General features: G+C 47.2%; 1 protein-coding gene across 2 annotated transcripts in view; it reads left to right on the top strand.

The window, feature by feature from the left end:
* Nucleotides 1-20,792, top strand: part of uba7 (ubiquitin-like modifier activating enzyme 7) — a 226,259-nt gene that overhangs the window by 80,372 nt on the left and 125,095 nt on the right. Inside the window, exons 17-20 of one of the 2 annotated variants that reach the window (XM_084316791.1) lie at nucleotides 1,137-1,211; nucleotides 5,430-5,631; nucleotides 6,171-6,262; nucleotides 8,651-8,743. In XM_084316791.1, coding sequence (XP_084172917.1) covers nucleotides 1,137-1,211; nucleotides 5,430-5,631; nucleotides 6,171-6,262; nucleotides 8,651-8,743 — 462 coding nt within the window. The remainder of the gene's footprint in view (nucleotides 1-1,136; nucleotides 1,212-5,429; nucleotides 5,632-6,170; nucleotides 6,263-8,650; nucleotides 8,744-20,792) is intronic. The other variant, XM_084316792.1, reaches the window with a different exon arrangement.

Raw genomic sequence — 20,792 nt, 5'->3', positions numbered from 1 at the left:
ACCTAATACCATCAAATATTGTTATACCGTTTTAGTGTAAGTATATATTAGTGTTACTTTGTTGGTGATTTCTTTTTTTTTTATCCACTTTTTCTCCTTATTTTCTATTTTTCTCCCATCCCAATTTCGTGTTTCCAATTCTCCCCTCCCCTGTCTTGAACGTTGCTCGCATATGCCCCCCACTGGTCGGTTGTAGGGAAGATAGAAGCCTTGCATCACGTGTCCCCTCCGGTACACGAGGAGGCAGCCTGTCACATCTTTTCACCTGCCAGCGCGGACTCTCATTGGCGAGGTGTAACGTGTGGGAGGCTCACACTACCCCCGCTATTTCCTGTCTCTGCTGTGCAGGTGTCCCCCAACCGACCTGTGGGAGTCGCTGTCCACAACGTCCAGATTACCACCCATCGACTTCCACCCGCTGACTCTGCCAATTGAGCCAGTATGACGGCCGGCCCAAGCCGGAGGCAATGCTGACACCCGGATTCGAGACCGGAATCTCTTGCATTGGTGACGAGCGCAATCTCCGCTGCGCCACCCAGCCGCCCTGTGCGTTGGTGATTTCATACCTGGTTGCACAGTGTTTTAATGACGCCACGTGCACGCGCGCTCCCGCGCATGCGCATACATGTTCCCTCGCGTGCACACAGAATAAAGACAATGCCTAATTGCCTCTAGGAATGGATTGTAACACATTTCATTCACAAGTTTTGTGTGAATGTATCTGAGGACGTATTTGAACACACCTGACGACCTGAGCTATTGTTATGCAAAGTAGCCAGGTGGATACTTGGCGAGGTGGCGCATCAGTCGAGTGCAGCGCATTCTTGTGTGCACGCGTGTGCACATCCGTGCATGTGCGCGCGTGCTCCTGCTCACAGACCTTGTTGAACAGCGTGCAACCCCGTCCCATGACCAACTGTTTGTAGTATAAGGATTTCTGTGGGAGAAAAACTCTTCTCATCGTGGCTGTTTGAGTGTGGCCCTGCATCGGTATTTTCATAAATTCGATGAGGTGGTCACATGTGATCCTGACTTGAGCTCCAGGGGCCATGTGTGCCTTCATTGTGTAGAGTCACGCTGCGTGTATCAGAAAGGCATCGTATTGATAACGGAGCTGTTTCATCCTCTCCCCTCAGCTGACCAGCTCTGGTCTGCCGTTCTGGTCCGGAGTCAAGAGATGTCCCCAGCAGCTGACCTTTGACCCTAACGACGTGAGTTCTACCAGAGACCTCTCAACGGGAGACTAACCAAGTCCTTCTCACTTCCTGTATTGCGTCTTGTGAGCTACACAAGGTGTGGCATTGGCTTACTGCCCCCGCCCTCAATAGGAGATGTGGAGGTTTTGGCCAAAAGTGCCATTCTTTTTCTTTACCATAGAAATATTTGATTGGAAATATAAGATTGGACCATATCTTAAAAGGTGAAGGTGTTCTGAACATTCTGACACTGAATTGACGTTTTTCTGACCTGTAGGCTTTTTTTAGGCTTGTGCGGCGATCTCACCGTGTTAACAATGGTGCCAGTGTAAATGTCCCGCCCACATAGGAGACGGGAACTGTTCCACTTTCATCCCACTGCTGCAGCCTATAATGCATTATCTTCCTTTATTACGGTATCTTTGGTTCAGTGAGTCAGTACTGATGATTTTTTGACGATTTCTCACATTCTTATCTTATCTGTTGATGTCACTTCCTCTCTCTCTTTCTCTCTAGCTGCAGGTTTGATTATTATCTGGGTCATGAGTGACACTTGCATGTATACATACGTCCCAAGCAAGGTGGATTTCTATCTACATGCAGGATGTGAACCCCCACACTATCTCTCCACACACACATTCACGCGCTTTGCTACCCATCTGTTTTTGTGCACTGCGCGCCACGTGCACACACACATGCTCACTTAATCAAGACCATATTCACTGGATCGCATGCGTAGGCTCACAAAAGAGCCCACATGGGCTGACAATGGAGCAGTGATGAGTGAGGTGAATGTGACTCGGGGTTATAGTGGAGTGAGTTTGAAGTTTCGATGATTCACTGCTTCCGATCCCCTGCCTTAAAACCCCAATCAGTGATCCAAACGTAAACAATATGGGTAGCCCCACCACCATGAAGGAGAATGGAGTCTCTCTTGATACAAGAACTAACTCACAAAAAACAAATGTATTTTTATAATGTATTTTCTGTATTTCGTGGCTGAATTTCTATTTTTTTACAGTCATATTCATAAAATATCATATTTTCCATCTACATATCACAGATTGGGGCTTTAGCAATCCCCTCTAGTGCAGTCGCCTATAGATTAACATGAGGAAATCATCTGCTGTCCTCTCCTCCTCCATATCTCTCTACCTTTGTTTAGTCCTATTTCCTATCAGTTTTTCCCATCAGTCTAATGTCTTCACCTCCTCCCCCATTTCTGGTCTCCTGTCTTCTCTTGTCTTCTCCTTTCTTGCCCCGCTGTTTGTGTCAGGTGTTGTTGTTGTCACCTCTTCCCATGCCTGAGCTCGCAGCTCCTACAGACCACGATGAAAAGGACAAAGGGCAGGATACAGGGATGTAGCTTTCAATCTACATACAGGCTCAGTGCATCACAGTAGATATCCATCTACATAGTATAGTTTAGTTTAGTATAGTTCCGCTTTTATATAGCGCTTTTATCCAAAGTGCTTTTACAACTCACATTCACCCATTCACCGACGGCAGAGGCAAACATGCAAGGTGCTGCCAACCTGCTCTTCGGGAGAAGTTTAGGGGTTAAGTGTCTTGCTCAAGGACACTTCGACACGCTGCCCGGGAGGAGCCGGAATGGAACTGGGAACCATCTGATTCCCAGACGACCGCTCTACCTGCTGAGCCACTGTCGCCCACGTATAGGCTCAGTGCATCACAGTAGAATGTAGCTTTCTATCTATGTACAGAGTCAGTGCATCACAGTAGAATGTAGCTTTCTATCTACAAACAGACTCAGTGCATCACAGTAGAATGTAGCTTCCTATCTACAAACAGACTCAGTGCATCACAGTAGAATGTAGCTTCCTATCTACATACAGAGTCAGTGCATCACAGTAGAATGTAGCTTCCTATCTACATACAGAGTCAGTGCATCACAGTAGAATGTTGCTTTCTATCTACAAACAGAGTCAGTGCATCACAGTAGAATGTAGCTTTCTATCTACAAACAGACTCAGTGCATCACAGTAGAATGTAGCTTTCTATCTACAAACAGGCTCAGTGCATCACAGTATAAATGTAGCTTTCTATCTACAAACAGAGTCAGTGCATCACAGTAGAATGTAGCTTTCTATCTACAAACAGACTCAGTGCATCACAGTAGAATGTAGCTTCCTATCTACAAACAGACTCAGTGCATCACAGTATAAATGTAGCTTTCTATCTACAAACAGGCTCAGTGCATCACAGTATAAATGTAGCTTTCTATCTACAAACAGGCTCAGTGCATCACAGTAGAATGTAGCTTTCTATCTACAAACAGGCTCAGTGCATCACAGTATAAATGTAGCTTTCTATCTACAAACAGACTCAGTGCATCACAGTAGAATGTAGCTTCCTATCTACAAACAGAGTCAGTGCATCACAGTAGAATGTAGCTTTCTATCTACAAACAGACTCAGTGCATCACAGTAGAATGTAGCTTTCTATCTACAAACAGGCTCAGTGCATCACAGTATAAATGTAGCTTTCTATCTACAAACAGGCTCAGTGCATCACAGTAGAATGTAGCTTTCTATCTACAAACAGGCTCAGTGCATCACAGTATAATGTAGCTTTATATCTACAAACAGACTCAGTGCACCACAGTAGAATGTAGCTACTTTATCTCTCTACATACACAATATGTAGTGCATCACAGGGGAGAGTTTGTTACTGCTGGCCACACCGCAGGCTCTCCAAAGAGAGGTCTGGAGAAATGCACAGTATAATACCAAGTTACTAAACTCCAAATTCAACCAAAAGAAAAAATTTCAACAAAATGCAATACCAAGCAGGGCTCTTTTTTCCCGAGAGGTTGCTGTTCGGCGGCATTACATATTCTACCTTTAATGCGACTCCTCTTTGACGTGCATACTGTAGGTTGCTAGAGCAGCCTGGTGCTGTTCCACATATAGGACATGCTGTGTGATGTCGGTTATATAACAATTACTCCATCCAAACACTCATTGTGATTGGACGAGAGACATTCCTCAGTGCTTATGACCACAGTATAGGAACTGGCACGTTACGCCGCTTAGCAATGGGGAAGTAATTGTTGTTTGATGGCCAAAATAAAGCTCTGGGCCTTTGTTTAATGTTGTGTTTAAAAAGATTATGTAAAGTAAAAAGTTGTGTGAAAGCAATAACATACTCTGAAGTCACGCTAGGTCAGGGCTGGGTATCGCCACTGACTTCCTGACTCCATTTGGTTCTGATTCGCAAGGTCCCATTCTCTCAATGTAATGTTTACATTAAGAATTGACCATAATTCAAATGAAGCTCGATTTTAATCTGGAAAATCCTTCTTTTCTTTTTACCCAGCCCTAATGGCGGCTTATTGGCACCGGTGCCAGAAACCACAATATGTAACTCACTCTCATATGTTGTTGCTAAAGTAAATATTTCTCTCCAGCCTACATTTCCCCTCTGTTTGTGTATGGTGGGACATGTCCTGCTTCGTGTGGTCCAATATGACCATGGGTTGGTTCTGTTTGTTTTCATGAAGTATACTGTGTATTATATTAAATGGGAATTTCAATGATTTCTATCCTGTTCTTTTGTGAGGAGGACATGATATATAATCGGACTTCAAATGTACCAACATGTTCTTTGTGTTCCTCAGCTACATTTCCCCCCAGAAATGCCTCCGGATGACATCACCCAGAGGAGATACTTGTAGTGAACTGCACACATAATTTCCTCAACTATTTTCAACTGTAATAGGCCACACTCAAGCAAAGTTGAAGAAATAGTTGAGGAAATGGTGTCTGCAGTACATTAAATGTCTGCTCTCCTCCATGCACTATTACAATATAATATTTGCCATCTACTATATCACAGATTGGGGCTTCAGCAATCCCCAATGCTGCAGTCGCCTATAGACTAACATGAGGAAATCATCTGCTGTCCTCTCCTCCTCCATATCTCTCTTTACCTTTGTTTAGTCCTATTTCCTTATCAGTTTTTCCTATCAGTCTAATGTCTTCACCTTCTCCCCCATTCCTGGTCTCCTGTCTTCTCTTGTCCATTCTTGTCCCTCCGTTTGTGTCAGGTGTTGTTGTCACCTCTTCCCGTGCCTGAGCTCGCAGCTCCTACAGACCATGATGACTATTCATGTTAAAAATCTGCAAAATGCCCCTTTAAGCCAGGCCCGGTACAGTGCAGGTCAGAGGATCAGCTGTATTGATTAGCAGGTTTGTATGTGGTGTGTTGCAGGCAACCCATATGAACTACGTGGTGGCAGCAGCTAACCTGTACGCACAAACCTATGGGATCGCAGGGACAAGTGGCAGTGACGCCGTCAGACGGGTCCTGGAGGACGTTACTGTAGCGACATTCAGCCCCACGTCCTCCGTGAAGGTCCACCTCACCGACGAGGAGATGGAGGAGGAGAAGGAGAAGGAAAGTGATGATGTCGGTGAGCAACGATCTTTCTTTCTCTCTCACTCACTCCCTCGTTCGTTAAAGGTGCTGTAAGTGGTATTTTCTTTGTTAAATAAGTGGTCTATGTGTTAAAATAATAGCTCTACATTCCGACAGCCATCACAGAGAAGATAGATATATAGACTTATTTCAAGAAATCTTGCCAAGCCAAATTTGCTTACTGCACGGGCAGATTATTTTACTTGTTTCAAGGACACATTTGCTTAAAACTAGTTTTTAATTCTTATTTTTGCAGTGTGGAGTTCTCTATCCTGATTGGATAAAGTGGGAACAGGATACCAGACAATGCATTTTCTGTTTACTGCAGAGCAGGAGGGACTGGGAGACCCATGTTACTGACCAAACATTCTATATCAGTGATGGGTGTCGGAATGTAGAGCTTTAAGTCCTTCATTCATTCAGTCACTTTGCTGCTAGTGGCGCCTCATGGCGCTCTGTGTAAGACCAGTTCAGCCTACGCTTCGCATCTATGACACTGTGTGTGTCCTTGTTTTTTTTGTGTGTCTGCACCAGGCAAGGCCCGGCTGGAGGAGCTGAAAGAGAAGCTGGCCTCTCTGCCCCGGGACAGCTCAGCCATGCAGATGCACCCTGTTGACTTTGAGAAGGTGGAGTGTAGGAGCGTGTGGTGATATCTCCTTTCTGCAGTGCTCACACAGCAAATGTTACTGGCCACAGACAGACAGACAGACAGACAGACAGACAGACAGACAGACAGACAGACAGACAGACAGACAGACAGACAGACAGACAGACAGACAGACAGACAGACAGACAGACAGTGAAGTGAAGTGACTGGTTGAAAATTCTATTTTGAATCAATGTTGAATTCATGTTTAATCAATGTTGAATTCATGTTGAATTCATGTTCATTCATGATTTGAATTTTTATGTTGTAAAAGCAACATTGAGTCAATGTTGACAACTAAATTTCAATGCTAGTGATGGGAATTACAGCTCTTTGAAGAGAGTCAGATCTCCGTTCCTTTCCAAGAACCTCTCAAAATAACCTCTTTTAAAATTTTTAGAGGGCTGGGTTACTTCGTCTTAAATCTAAATCTTTGGTTTACTCGCAGAATAATCACTAGGATATGTTTTGGATCAGATTCAAACTTAGATACTTAAAGCCCCTGGAAACAAAGCCTCAAATCGTTAAAATGTATGTATGATATCCAACAGGAGTGCTATTAAGCATCCACCAAAGTTTGAATGAAAAGATATAGGTCTATCTTAAGATGAGAAGACATCCCCGACAGTCTCTGAATTAAGTGATCTGTCCTCGACCATATCCTGTCCCTGAACACGTCCCGATTCGTACTTACAGAAAAAAAGAAAAGAAAAAAAAAGCTTATATCCTTACCACATTATAGAAGGCAGAAGGGGAAATGAGATTGTACATGAATCATGCTTGTTGCAATGGTTGCAACATCGGATTAAAAGAAACTCCGAATTGTGCACTTGGATTGAGAGAGCACGAGTGAACTAGTGAAGTGAACCATGTTCTACCCTCTGTATGAAATAACGTCTCACATTGCAGTATGACTCGGCTCCCTTCGTTCGTACCAAAGAGCCGTTCAAAAGAGCCGGATCGTTTGCAAACGTCACATCACCATTCAATGCTGTTTCTGTCACTGTATCTGGGAGACAGATAGTCAGACAGACAGACAGACAGACATACAGAGTGGCGCCTAGGCCTTAGCAGGGAACCACATCTATGGTTGCCCCCCGAAATATATATTTATTCCATTTTCGGGTTCTCGGTGACCCAAATCTGCTCTGGCCCCGACAAGCTTCTGAAACAAAAGCTGTCTTGTGTTCCGTGGTCTCCCTTTTGCAGTGATGTCACGAGAGAGAGAGAGGGGGGGGGGGGGGGGGTTAAGAAGCGTACATCCTGTTGAAACACAGTGCTGAATAGAGGGTAGTGTGGCTATAGTCCCTTAAGACTTCTATCGTTGTTTGCGTGGCTTTAGAGAGCTTGGACACTGAAGATCCCTGTCTCCACTGTCCTCTCCACACTCCCCGTCTCCCAGCATGCCTGGTCCCCCCCCCCCCCCCCCCCACACACACACACACACACACGTCAGCCAGGTCTTTGAAGTGGCACAGTCACACAGAAGGCCTGGAGGGAGAGAGAGCGCTCCTCCGTAACACCATCACACCCTACTATCTCACTCCCCCCTCCAGTGTTTGTCACCCACTGTCTGGACATTAAATCAGGTTTTAGAGCCTCGCTGATGACTTGGAAGTGTCTGTGGTTAGGTGTGCGGCGGGGGGGGGGGGGCGGGGGGACGACGACAGTAGGTGATAAAAGTTGGATGAGGTAAGTCGGGTACATATCGGATATCACCTTGGATAAGAATGAGACCCCCAAACGACCACCCCCTCCTCCTCCTCATCCTCCTCATCCTCCACCTACCTGGGCCCGGGTCATGCCGTGGATGGATGGAATGTGTGTAGGTGGATTCCACAAGCATCGGGTTCCCGGAGTGGAGCCACCTCACAAACCCCCTGCAGCCCCGACTGTCATGGCCTCGCTATCGGCTTCTACAGAACCAAGGTATAGCGCAGAGGCATGACCTCACCGGCCCGGCGTCCAATTAGCGTGATGAGAGTGACGTGACAACAAAAGGGGGGAGACCACAACCTCCAGGCAGACAGGAGCAGCGTGAACCTCACGTCGTGGATTTAGTTTTCTGTTCTATGGATTTTAGACGTGGAATGTGGAAAGTGGCCTGTAGGTCTGGCCTTCCAGTCATTTGTTCAATGAATTTGGGTTATTATAAATGTCGAGTTACAATGGTTACCTCTTATGAGGTCTGTCGTGATGTAATTGCATTAGTCATTTAGTTTGAATCAAGTGTTAACCTGATTTTGGAATTATACAACAGAAAATAGGAACAAAAATCCCTTTATGCTGCTGTATGCCAGACTCTGGAATATGATATGATTATACCTATCTTACTTTATTATCTTGTTTGCTCATTATCCTGTTGCAGGACGATGACAATAACTTCCACATGGACTACATCGTGGCTGCTTCAAACCTGAGGGCAGAAAACTACAACATCCCTCCAGCTGACAGACACAAGGTCAGAACTCTCATCATGTACAATATTATCTGATCAATGAGAGGGCGGGGGTAGAGAGAGAGAGAGAGAGAGAGAGAGAGAGATAGAGAGAGAGATAAATATATATATATATATATATACATACATATATATATATATATATATATATATATATATATATATATATATATAAAAGACTACGCCCATTGACTACAGCTCCAAATGTGATTGGCTGATCAAAGGCTGATTAAAGGACAAAAGATGAGCCGTTTGTATAAATCATTCTGAGTCGTTATTAAAAATAGAAAACATAGTTTATTTCTGTGGCCACAAATGAAAGTTCAGTTCTGTATCGTTAGTGGCTTAGCTTGGCTTCGCCTTCTGCACTATCTCGCGTACGTGCACGCGTACTGAATAAACCACAAATGTACCTCTAATACCAGTATTAGTCTGACCACACCCCTCATCAGCTTACCTTCATAAGCAGGTGTGTGGTCACCTGCTCTCCTCCTTCTCGCTTTCACCACAAGGAAGAGGTGCCTCGGTAGATCCCCACACTTGACACCATGATGGAAGAAATTGGATTAGGAACAGCTTGGGAAACAAGGATACGTTGACATCATATCTTTATTTTCTCTCTCACTATTTTCGAGAAAATACGGCGATATTGTCTTCGTACTGGAGTGTCTAGAAGATGATGATCATTCTACAAACCCTCCACCGGTTTTCGTATTGGGAGCACGCCGCTGCATGCTTCTCAACTGCAGTTCCTTGCTGTGTTTGTTGGGGTGAAACCTGTCAGGCCACAGCTGAACTGTCGGACATGCCGCTGTTGTGAGGAGCGGTGCGTTCCAGGTTGGGTGAGTAGTGTTTGCTGGCGGGCTCCACTTGTCTGTTAGTGCTATGGGGGCTACTAGACAAAGTTTATGGAAACCGGCCCCAGGCTAGGGTCCTTTGTTTAGCCGTCTAGGCGACAGAAGGCCTTGGTCTGGCGACCATTATAGTTTTAACTAGTGGGCCGCGACCATTGACACTGGTGATCCCTGTGTGTTCTGGACGAGTGGATTCTCTCTGTCACCGTGTTAAGACCCCATCTTTCATATCCAAATGAGAGTATTCCTTCACGAGGGGATATGTGCATGTAATGTGCGATAGCGGCAGATTCATGTTCAAAGTCAGCTATACAGGCCAGTTGGTACTGTGCTGATTCCGCCGGACGTGTTAATGTCACCGTTGTGAAGCGGTGTTGACGTCTTGTTTTCTCTTTTCTCTTAAAAAGTGAGGAGGGTTCAGAACGGCGGCCTGTCTGGGTGAGTGTTATGTCATTGTTTACATGTTCATAGCTTACGGTTAGCCGGTCGGTGGCCTGGCGCGGGGTAGCTTAGGCTTCTCGCGCGCCGCCGGGAGCTCGCTCCTGATCGCGTGCGTCGTAGATCGGCGTCTCGCGAGCGGAAGCGATAGCACCCGTACGGTTGGAGCAGCCGTTAGCTTGATGCTATTCTGTTGAACGTGCTTTGATTTTTAACATGTTTTACACTCTTGACCACGACGTCATCTTTGACAGGGGATGTTCGTCAACCCTGCCTGAGCCTAGACGGGGATTGCGTCAACAAAGAGGGCTGTGTTCTACGGTGGCTTATGACTGCACTTCGCTGATCTGCGTTCCGGGCAGGTACGGGGTTGGCCAGACCCTCATAACACGTCTTCTGGTTTTACCTTGCTAAATGTATTGTGAATGACGGTGTTTTTTCCCAAAACGTGTGTTGTTGCAATGCATTTGAGATACGTTGCGGGTTGTGTGTGAGCTGTTTTTGTCACTGGCAGTAGCTTCTCTGTGCAGGTCGTGATGTATTGATCTGGTTGTTGTGTGAGAAACATCATGGTGTTTATGTGTACCGTGTACTCACTACTAAGGCAACTAACCTATGAAGCTATGCTTGGTGACGAGTGAGTAAAAGAATGTTCTTTCTCAGACTGTAATGACAATGGACAGTGAGTTCACACATTAACAGGTTTTCCTGTTTTAACTGGCCGTATTGGGGTAAAATAGGAGGATTGTGTTTTTCCCCCCCCGGTTCCCTGGGGACTTTATCACCTCCTATCAGACATGTTGTGCATTAATTGTGTCTTTTGTGTGGTAGGGATACGATGTAACTCTCAGCTTGATTGCTGAGGTTGTGCTAAATCTGCTGGAGAAACTTATTTCCTAAAGGGAAATTGGTTTGGTTGCGGTCATGTGTGCTTAGCAAGGCCTGTGGTCGATACTAATCAAGAATGATGTATTCTCTCATTGTGATGATGATGGGTTGTGTGTGTCATGTGACCTACAACTGGGTTGTACTGACCACAGAAGCACATGTGTATGTTGGACCGGGGTTCTTAGAGCCCTCTCTATTCTGTGTTTTTCCTTAGTAAAAATCAGATAGCAGGTTAGCTCGTGCGCTGTGTGGAGCTGTGAAACGCTTCATAGGGTTGACTATGACTGTGTCATATTCTCTTTTTGTCGTTACGTCGTATCATGGGTGTGGGGTCGTAAAGGGGTGAACTGGTAACCTTTCCTCTCCCCGTTGTTCTGTCGGTCAGGGGTACACCCCCTGTCCTTCAAGGTTCCCGTCACGTGGCGGTTCGGCACGTTACGGGGGGGGGGGGGGGGGGGGGGGGGGGGGAGGGAGTTCCTGGTCCCACGGCCTGGTATATTGGGCGTGTGCACCGCAGGAATTCCCCCGCCATAGAGTACGTCACCGTGCGCGTCTCTGTTGGTAGGACTTCCGTGTGCTGTTCAGGTCCATGTGATGGATCTGTTTTCAGGGGGGGTGGTCAGGGCTCCTCCTCACCAAGCGCCTACTCAGGCCTTCTGTGAGTTCGGACTCCTTCTTCCATGTGATCCATGTGAGGGAGCCTCCATCAGAGTACAGAGCCTTCCTCCTCAGATTGTCAAAGTGAGTGGACCCTCTAGAAGGGTCCTTTTCTATTGTATGTATATTCGATTCAATTCGTTTATTGAGTGTGTATGGGTTCGGTGCCTCTTCCCCGGAGGCCCTAAAACCAGTTTTTTACATGGCTCAAGGTGCAATATATTCTTTTCAATCTGTACAGCTCGCGTGGGAAGTCTCTCTGGGGATCCCCGTCTCTTTCCTATGGGAGGGTGGTGGGATGTAAAAATGTGAACATTTTTTACCCCGGCTGTGTAGACTGGGATACATACTGTTGATGCTTCCTTCTTTCTATTCCAGAAGTGTTGGAGTTAGGGAGTGTCACACCCCTCTTGTCGTTCCCCTGGGCGCCTTGGGGATTCAATGGCAGGTCTAAATAGCCTGTTCATTGATGGGGGTGTGTCCCGACGCACGTATAGTGCTAGCTCGCTGTAAACAGGCGATTGACTGGCACGCCTTAGTTGCTTGTGGTTGAAACAGCGTTTTTATAAAGCAACTGAGATGGGGGTTTTTCCTCTTCCGGCGACCACATCCCATGACCTGGGTGGGTTGTCGACGGATCCTCGTTCATGTCTGGGGGATGATGACGGGATGGATCTGAACATATGTAGTGGGGTCTCACGCCCTTGGGGTGGGCCACCAGGCGCGGTTCGTCCCGACGTCTGGGTGGCGCCTTCTTTTCATGTTAAGATCAACACGCATATCTGCCCTTTTCCTGGGGCATGTCGGCGTGGTTAGGGCACGGGACTGGTTCTGGTCACGCTGGTCCGGATCAGTTGAACCCGTTGTCCGCCGGGGATGCAGATCTGCTGTTCTGGTACCCTGAGGGACTTGGGCTTTTTTCAGGGGGAAAAATGCCAGGTCGGTCTGGGTGTCACAGGGTTAAGCGCTATGGAGACCCTGGTTGGGTATGTTTTTACTCAGCACTGTCGTCATGGCTTACAGCCATGCCATTCTGTACGCGCTCGATCTCGTCGGATCTCGGCCGCTACACAGGTTGGTCCTGGTTAGTACTTGGTTGGGAGACCGCCGGGGAATACCAGGTACGGTGTGCTTAGGGGCTGGTTCTCCATTGTTTTTCGCTCCTCTCTCACGCATGGCGAAGAGGGGCCTGTGGGGGTGGTTTTTTGACCTCCTCTGGTGACCCTGTGCTTCCCGTACCGCCAGGCCCGGTCCGAAGTGATGTTTGCGACCCGTAGGCCTGGGTTAACCCTTTTTGGAAACTGAAACACTTGTACTGCGGTATAGCCGGTGTATACCCGCAGGTGTGTTTTGGAGTTTTTTCTTGAGGGGTTATAGGAACAACCACCGCATTGGGTAACACCGAGGTGGTTGGTTCCCTGGTGTGTTGGAGCAGTGTCAACTCCCGGGTTCACCGGTTGAGGGTGCCCCTGCACGTTCATGACGTCTGCCAATCGTGTCAGCCTTCTCTGCCTCGACCCCTCTGGGTGGGGGTTGTTAAATGGAGGCTTGGTCATGCAACACCGCCAGCTTACGCTCCTTCCGCCGGGGCGGCTGTGTTCAGCTGTCCCCTCTGGCGCCTGTCTCGTCCGCAGTCTCCAGGCTAGGGTTAACAGCCTGTTGCCTGGTTTTTCCCCGGTGCGCTGCCTGCTTCCGTTGGTTAACCTTTTTTGTGTGCTTACGGCCATGCTGACTGCCTATTCTGCAGGGTCAGTGTGCCAGGCGGTGTACTATTGGGGGGACGGGGCCCGCTCGGCTTACTGGCCTGGTTGGTTCCGCCTGGGAATACCAGGTGCAGTAACTGAGGGGCCTTTGTCCGAATACGCTGGCGATGTGGGGGGCGGGGCACTACGTGCCCACCTGGTGGGGTCTTGATGCTGGCATCATGGACTTCTCCGGGCCCCCATTCCAGGGAGTCCAGTCCTTTTGGTGGGTCTGGGTCTTCCTTCGTGCTCCGCTGCTACGGCCTTGCCACGGGGTTGGGTTTGCCCTTGACCCCGTGATTCTGGGGGCAGTAACGAGGTTGTTCCTCCGTTCGTTCCCGGGTGGCATGCGGGTTGTGCGTGTGTGTAGTCGTGGGTCAAGCCACGGTCTGCTCACCCTGTGCGTTGAGTTGCTTGAGTGCCTCTTCGCACGGTCGGGTCCGTCGCCCTCCCGTGACGTCCCTAATAGGGGGGCTACCCTCCATTAGGGGGGGTCGGGGGGGCTCGGCCCTCCCTGTTCTGATGGTTTTGGGGGGCTGTCAGCGGGGTGTATTTGTCAGCCAAGTGGCTCCGCTTGGCCTCCCTTGTGCAGAAGGCGAAGCCAAGCTAAGCCACTAACGATACAGAACGTTAGGTTATGACTATAACCAAGTTCTGTTAGTTAGGGGCGATGCTTGGCTTCGGACGGCCGCTGCAGCCCTTGACCTCACCTTGTGGTGAAAGCTTGGGAAGGAGGAGAGCAGGTGACCACACACCTGCTTATGAAGGTAAGCTGATGAGGGGTGTGGTCAGACTAATACTGGTATTAGAGGTACATTTGTGGTTTATTCAGTACGCGTGCACGTACGCGAGATAGTGCAGAAGGCGAAGCCAAGCATCGCCCCTAACTAACAGAACTTGGTTATAGTCATAACCTAACGTTTACAATCAGAGACCTCATGTTCGCACATAAGAGTCTGACCAGCAAAGTGACCAAGAGGTCTGGGCAGAACGTACATTACCGGTAATACACACTTGCAAGACGTAACATTATACATCAGATATGAAGATGAAAGTATAAACAAACTGGGTTCTCAGTAGGGGAAGTAATAGCACAACCTTGCTTTGGCTGGCTGGGAAGATAACCTTGGTACTTTGGAGTCTCTTAAAGAGACACACACACATTATACTAGCTGGCCATATTGAACCAGTCAAGCTGTACAAAGATAAAATGATATCTCAACACAGATCTATAATGACATGATGATATTTTCTACGACAATATATATATATATATATATATATATATATATATATATATATATATATTAGGGATGCTCGATATTGGCTTTTTTACCGATACCGATATACCGATATTGTCCAACTCTTAATTTCCGATACCGATATCAACCGATACCGATATATGCAGGGTTCCCCCCCCCCCCCCCCCCAAAATGGAATAATTTCAGGTAATTAACATTACATATCTCTTGTTGTGGAATTAACACAACATTATGCATACTTTTGACAATAAATAAAATCAGAATTTGTTCTTACTTGCTTGCCTGGGTAAATAAAGGTTATAGAAATGTAAAAAAAAATTAAAAGAAAACGATATTTTCCGATATCACATTTTAATGCCGATATCGGCCGATAATATCGGACATCCCTAATATATATATATATATATATATATATATATATATAGAGAGAGAGAGAGAGAGAGAGAGAGAGAGAGAGAGAGAGAGAGAGAGAGAGAGAGAGAGAGAGAGAGAGAGAGAGAGAGAGAGAAATATATATTAGGGGTGTAACGGTACACAAAAACCACGGTTCTGTATGTACCTCGGTTTTGAAGTCACGGTTTGCCGTTAATTTCGGTACAGTGGGGGAAAGTTTGCAGAACGTGGCTTTCCATGTTACACTGGGGGGTGACGTAGTGTGCAGTTACTGTTAAGTAGAGCTGTCAACGGATATTCTATATTCAAATGAATAATCGACTTGTAAAAGAAATCTCTCAGTGGTGTGTGTGGGCTGATCGAACAACATCCGCCCCTTTGTGCAAGTTATATTTTGGGGGGGGGGGGGGGGCTTTTGAGTTTTGAATTAAGTTCTGCATGAAAAAAAAGAATGCATGTGGTTAAAGTAGCGTTGTATTAGTTCGGTACACAGCGCGTACTGAACTGAAGGTCCTGTACTGAAACGGTTTGGTATGAATAGGTCAGGGGTGGCCAACCCGTGGCTCGCGAGCCACATGTGGCTCTTTGCCCGCCAATGTGTGGCTCTTCCATCCATACAAAAATAAATATATATATATAAAAAAAATTATGTCGCTCATTCCATAAGGACGTAGAATAAACATTTACAGATTTTTTTTTAAATGGTCCATTTGCATGTTCTTGGTATCTGAATCTAGGGACATCTATGGATCTCAGGGAATGTATTCCCAGTGTCAGAAATATTGTGTCTGTTACTAGGCTTGAGTAAATTGTAATGAACCAAAGAAGAATATCAATTATATTTAAAAAATAATTTTTTTATTATTTTTGACTGTGAACAACACCATGCTCAAATTTACCAGACCTGAAAAATCTAAGCAAATGAATAAAGGGAAGATGATTAAACAGAAGGTTTTGTAGATACAGTACTAAATTCTGCCATCTTTTTTATAATGTAAATTTCTCCACCATTTTTCATCATATTGCAACACTGTTTTTTGCTAGACATGCACAGAAAGGTAGAGAAACTAACTGCGTTCTGTTTTATGGCAATAACATTCAGGTTTGTGGGAGATAATCCCAAAAAATTATTGACAGGGTGAGCTGGGTAGGGTAGTTTTTTGAAATTCGAGTCTCTTCCTAAAGACTACACTCACTTTTTGCTGCTCCACTTCCTCCTGTCAATATGCGCCAGTTTCTGACTCAATGCCCTGAGATTTCTATAATCTTATAGAAATCAGTTAAAATCATTGGTAAACAGTAAAAAATCATTGGTAAACAAACGTAATGCTGAAAATAATAAATAATAAATTAAGAGGTTAACCCTGTGAGGCCCAAATTAAAAAGACATTAGCAACTTCAGAGGGTGGGACATATAAACACATTTACTATCCAATAGCATTGTGAGGCTGAACAACAGGACCAATTGACTATACATGTGCTTAAAAAAATTTAAATAAACATTTACAGACTTTTTTTTAAATGGCTAAAAGTGATTTTGTAATTTTGCAACCGTGGGTCTCACATGGTACTTTTAACCCTGTGAGGCCCAAATAAAAAAGACATTAGCAACTTCAGAGGCCAGAGGGTGAGACCTATAAACACATGAAGGGTGCTGTGACTGAAAAAAAGGTTGAGAAACGCTGGTCTATGGTGTGGCTCTTTGTGGTACCACAGTCATTTTTGTGGCTCTTAAGGGCTCCGCACACGGAGGGCGATTTTAGCCAAGCGACCGACTTTTTTTGCGAGCCGACCGACAGAATTGTATCGCCTCCTTTGTTATGAATGAGAGAACCCACACGGCAAGAGATTTTGAAGCGACGATCGCGCAGCAACTTCTGTCGCCTGGCTAAAAATCGCCTCGATCCTATTTTTTGAGGCGACACAGAAAGGACAATGAGGAAATAACATGACTTCTACTGGTGTATCATTTGTACACCATTAATGTATCAATACATTCATTGATCAATAACCTACGTATTATTACCATGCTACTTATGTTAATGATTATTAACAGGAACAATTTAAATAAACAACGCTAGTTGGACAAGCTATAGTGGCCGCTTGTCATTAACTAATAAATTAACAATGCGCCACGATGCACCTACTAGTGTTTTTATACTTGGGTAACACAAGAAGTTGTGGATGTTGACAGAGTTTAATGTCCAGGCTGCGGCTGATGTAGTTTATACGGTTTATTGTCCAAAGAAAATGATGGTTTCACGTCTTCCGTGAAAAAACGTTCTCTCTCAGCTGCATAACATTACTTGTCCAATCGGTGGTAGTGAACGTATTGTAGCGATCAGGCATGCAGTAATGTCAGGAAGAATGAGGAGAGGTTGTATTCGTATATATGGTGGTTTAATTCCAGCTCAATATGGGTTTTACAGGTTAATATTCCCTCGTAGAGCACAACACAGCTACCACAGCTACCTGCTTCACGATAACCTAACATCCGGTCCGTCTTCCTATATCTCCCTCCGGGGGGAAACAAGTAATAACCACACCCCCAGCTAAACAGAGCGACACATTATTATACCTGTGAACTGTCGGTCGGCTCTGGTGTGGGGGGCCAGGCGATTGTCGTTGAGCGACAGACGATCGCATCACCAGGCGACGTCGGTCGCTCGCCGTGTGCAGACCACTTTAGGCCCAGTCCACACGATCACAGGTATTTTTGACAATTTTTTTTTTCTTTTTTTTTACACAAAAAAAATCTGTCCACACGACTGGTTTAAATTCCGCACCGAGTGACGTATATACATGTAGTACAATGCCAAAGCAGTAGGTGGCGATGTATCTCAAACATGAAGGCCATTTTCAACCAATCAGAAGGGTTGAACAAGTCACTCCACGTCTTTAAATCACCTCGCGTGAGCCATTTAGCAACATAGCATTTATTTTTCAGCAAGAAACAAAGTGCAATAAAAGTGCAATAAACTAAAAAGGATACATTCACTGTGTGTTCTGCCTCATTTGTTGATGAAACAAAACCAACATCAACACAATTTACCACCAAGAGCGGAGTTTAGTCTCACAAAAAGATCGCAGATTTTGTTAGCTTACATGCTAACGTGATTGGGATGTGCCATTATAATAGTATAGCATTGTGGCTAGCATACATTAACGTAGTAACGTTAATGCTAGTAGAATAAATGGATGAAAACGTTATTTAACAGATTGCAGAATGGGTACAATACAATACGGCTCAATACAAACAATTGTTAAGGGGATGCAGACTGTTGTAGTTTGGACTGGGTTCCAATTATAACAATAACTTGACAACACGTGAGCTTAGTTTAGCCGCAGCTACAGGTTTACTCTGGTCAGGTCAGGAATGCGACAACAGACATCATCGATCACAACACTCTTCAACACAGACGATACGTTTCGAACAAAAGTTTGTTACAATCATTTTCATATAACGCTACTTGGGACAGCTCTGCTGTAAACACTGGAAATAACGAAAGGTTATGTAGATAACCTAGTTATGTTAGTATTGGCTGAGCGTCCCGCTCTGAGCCTTACGAGATACTCTGTGATACATATTGTATCTCCCACGAATAAAAAACACATGCACCCCACCTGTATGGGGCCCCGCCCCTAATGGTGGCCACCACCCATATAACCATGACCCTGGTCATGAAACACCCTTCCTCGCCAAAAACCCGTCCCAGGAAAAGATCCCTCAAGAGGGAACTCAGGGCGCGCAGAGCGGGACGCTCAGCCAATACTAACATAACTAGGTTATCTACATAACCTTTCGTTATGTGCCGTATTTGCTATCGCGTCCCGCTCTGAGCCTTACGAGATAATGGGGAAGAGCGGGCGCGAGACCCGACAGATGTACCCCCTGAGGACCCGTAAGCCCACATCAAGGGGTGCGGGGAGCCCTGTCACCCCATCCTTCCTAATGAAGGGGGGGCGCAGTCAACTCCACCCGAATGCGAACAAGAGAGAGCCAGAACCCCTTGAACACACCGTACAGGCGGAACCACGTGTGACCCAACACACTGTGGCCCAACCTACACACTCCTGCTACCCGACCAAAGAACGGGAAGCAGAAAAGGCCACAGACCCCAGAACCGCCTGGGAGACAGAACCCCCGGTCATGTCCATGAGGTAAAACCTTACAAAGGGGCCCGGTGAGGACCAAGAAGCCGCAGCACAGATGTCCTCCACCGAGGCCCCACCCAGGAGAGCGGCAGAGGCAGCCACCCCACGAGTGGAGTGCGCCCTGACGCCCCCAGGGGGATCCCGCCCAGCCAACGTGTAGCAGAGGGCAATACCCTCGCACAACCAATGGGACAGGCGCCGCGTCGACAGTGCCTTACCAGCACGATCCCCACCGTAACAGACAAAAAGCTGGTCGGAAACCCTGAAGTCCTGAGTACGGCTGAGGTAAATCCCCAAAGCACGGACTGGACATGACAGGTGAAGGCCTGCATCTAACTCACTAGCGTGAGGAGGAGGACGAAACGCCTGAACCACAATATCCCGGGAGCGGAAAGAACTCCGGATATTCTTAGGCACAAACGCAGGATTAGGTCGCAGAGTGGCACCGCAATCGGTCCGAAAAGACAGGCACTCTGGACGTACCGAGAGAGCACAGAGCTCACCCACGCGCTTAGCGGAAGTGACAGCCAGTAGGAACGCGGTCTTGAAAGACAGCCGTCCCAACGGCGCCTGCTCGAGCGGCTCAAACGGGGCCAAGGACAACCGACCGAGGACCAATTGAAGATCCCAAGTCGGAGCCAAGGAGCGTCGCACCGGCTTAACGCGTCGAGCGCCAAGCAGGAAACGCTTCACAAGAGGGTGGCTGAACAAAGCAGTCCCCTCAAAACCCTCATGACAGGAGGATATAGCAGCCGCATATACCCTCACTGTCGAAGCCGACAGCCTATCAAGAAGAGACTGGAGATAACCCAGAACAGCATCCAGGGGACAGGAGACTGGGTCCCAGCCCCCCCCCCCTTACACCAATCCTGGAACGCACGCCACCTGCCCGCGTAAACCGCGACAGTGGAGGGAGCAAGCGCACACCGGATGGTATCAACCACCGCGGGATCCAGACTCACCAGACTCACCCTCTCACCAGCCACACCACCAGGCGTTGACCCAACACCGGAGGCTGGAAAATCACTCCGTCGTGCTGCGAGAGGGCCGTCGCTGACCACGGAATGACCCAAGGAGGAGCGATCAGAAGCTGGATTAAGACCGGGAACCACACCGACGTGCCCCGGTCCGGCGCGACCAGGATCACCGTCCTGCGCTCCCTCCGTATCCGCTCCAACAGCTGACCCAACAGCTGCACAGGAGGGAAGGCGTACAGAAGCCCGGGCGGCCATGGAAAGGTCGAGAAGGCATCCACCCCCAAGGGGGGACGATCCGCTCGCCTGAGCGAGAACCACAAGGGGCACTTGTGAGAACGTCGGCACGCAAACAGATCTACTGATGCCACCCCGAACCGATCCCAAATCTGTCTGACTATGTCGGGGCGGAGTTCCCACTCGTCGTGACGAGGACCGCTCCGAGACATCACATCCGCCGCCACATTCTCCGTACCAGGAACGTGGAGCGCCCGCAGACTGCGCAGCCTGCGGGATGCCCATAGCCACAGCTCGCGCGCCACCCCGAGCAGGCGGGCGGAACGAGTCCCACCCTGCCTGTTGATATACGCCGCCGCCGTCAAATTGTCCGTCCTGACCAAAACGTTTCTGCCCACCACCAGGTGGCCGAGCCGTTTGAGGACCAGGAGAACCGCCTTCAATTCCAACAC

This window comes from Notolepis coatsorum (genome assembly GCF_963971535.1).
Source record: "Notolepis coatsorum genome assembly, chromosome: 6".
NCBI classification, from domain to species: Eukaryota; Metazoa; Chordata; class Actinopteri; order Aulopiformes; family Paralepididae; genus Notolepis; species Notolepis coatsorum.
This window is presented reverse-complemented; position numbering and strand designations above follow the sequence as displayed.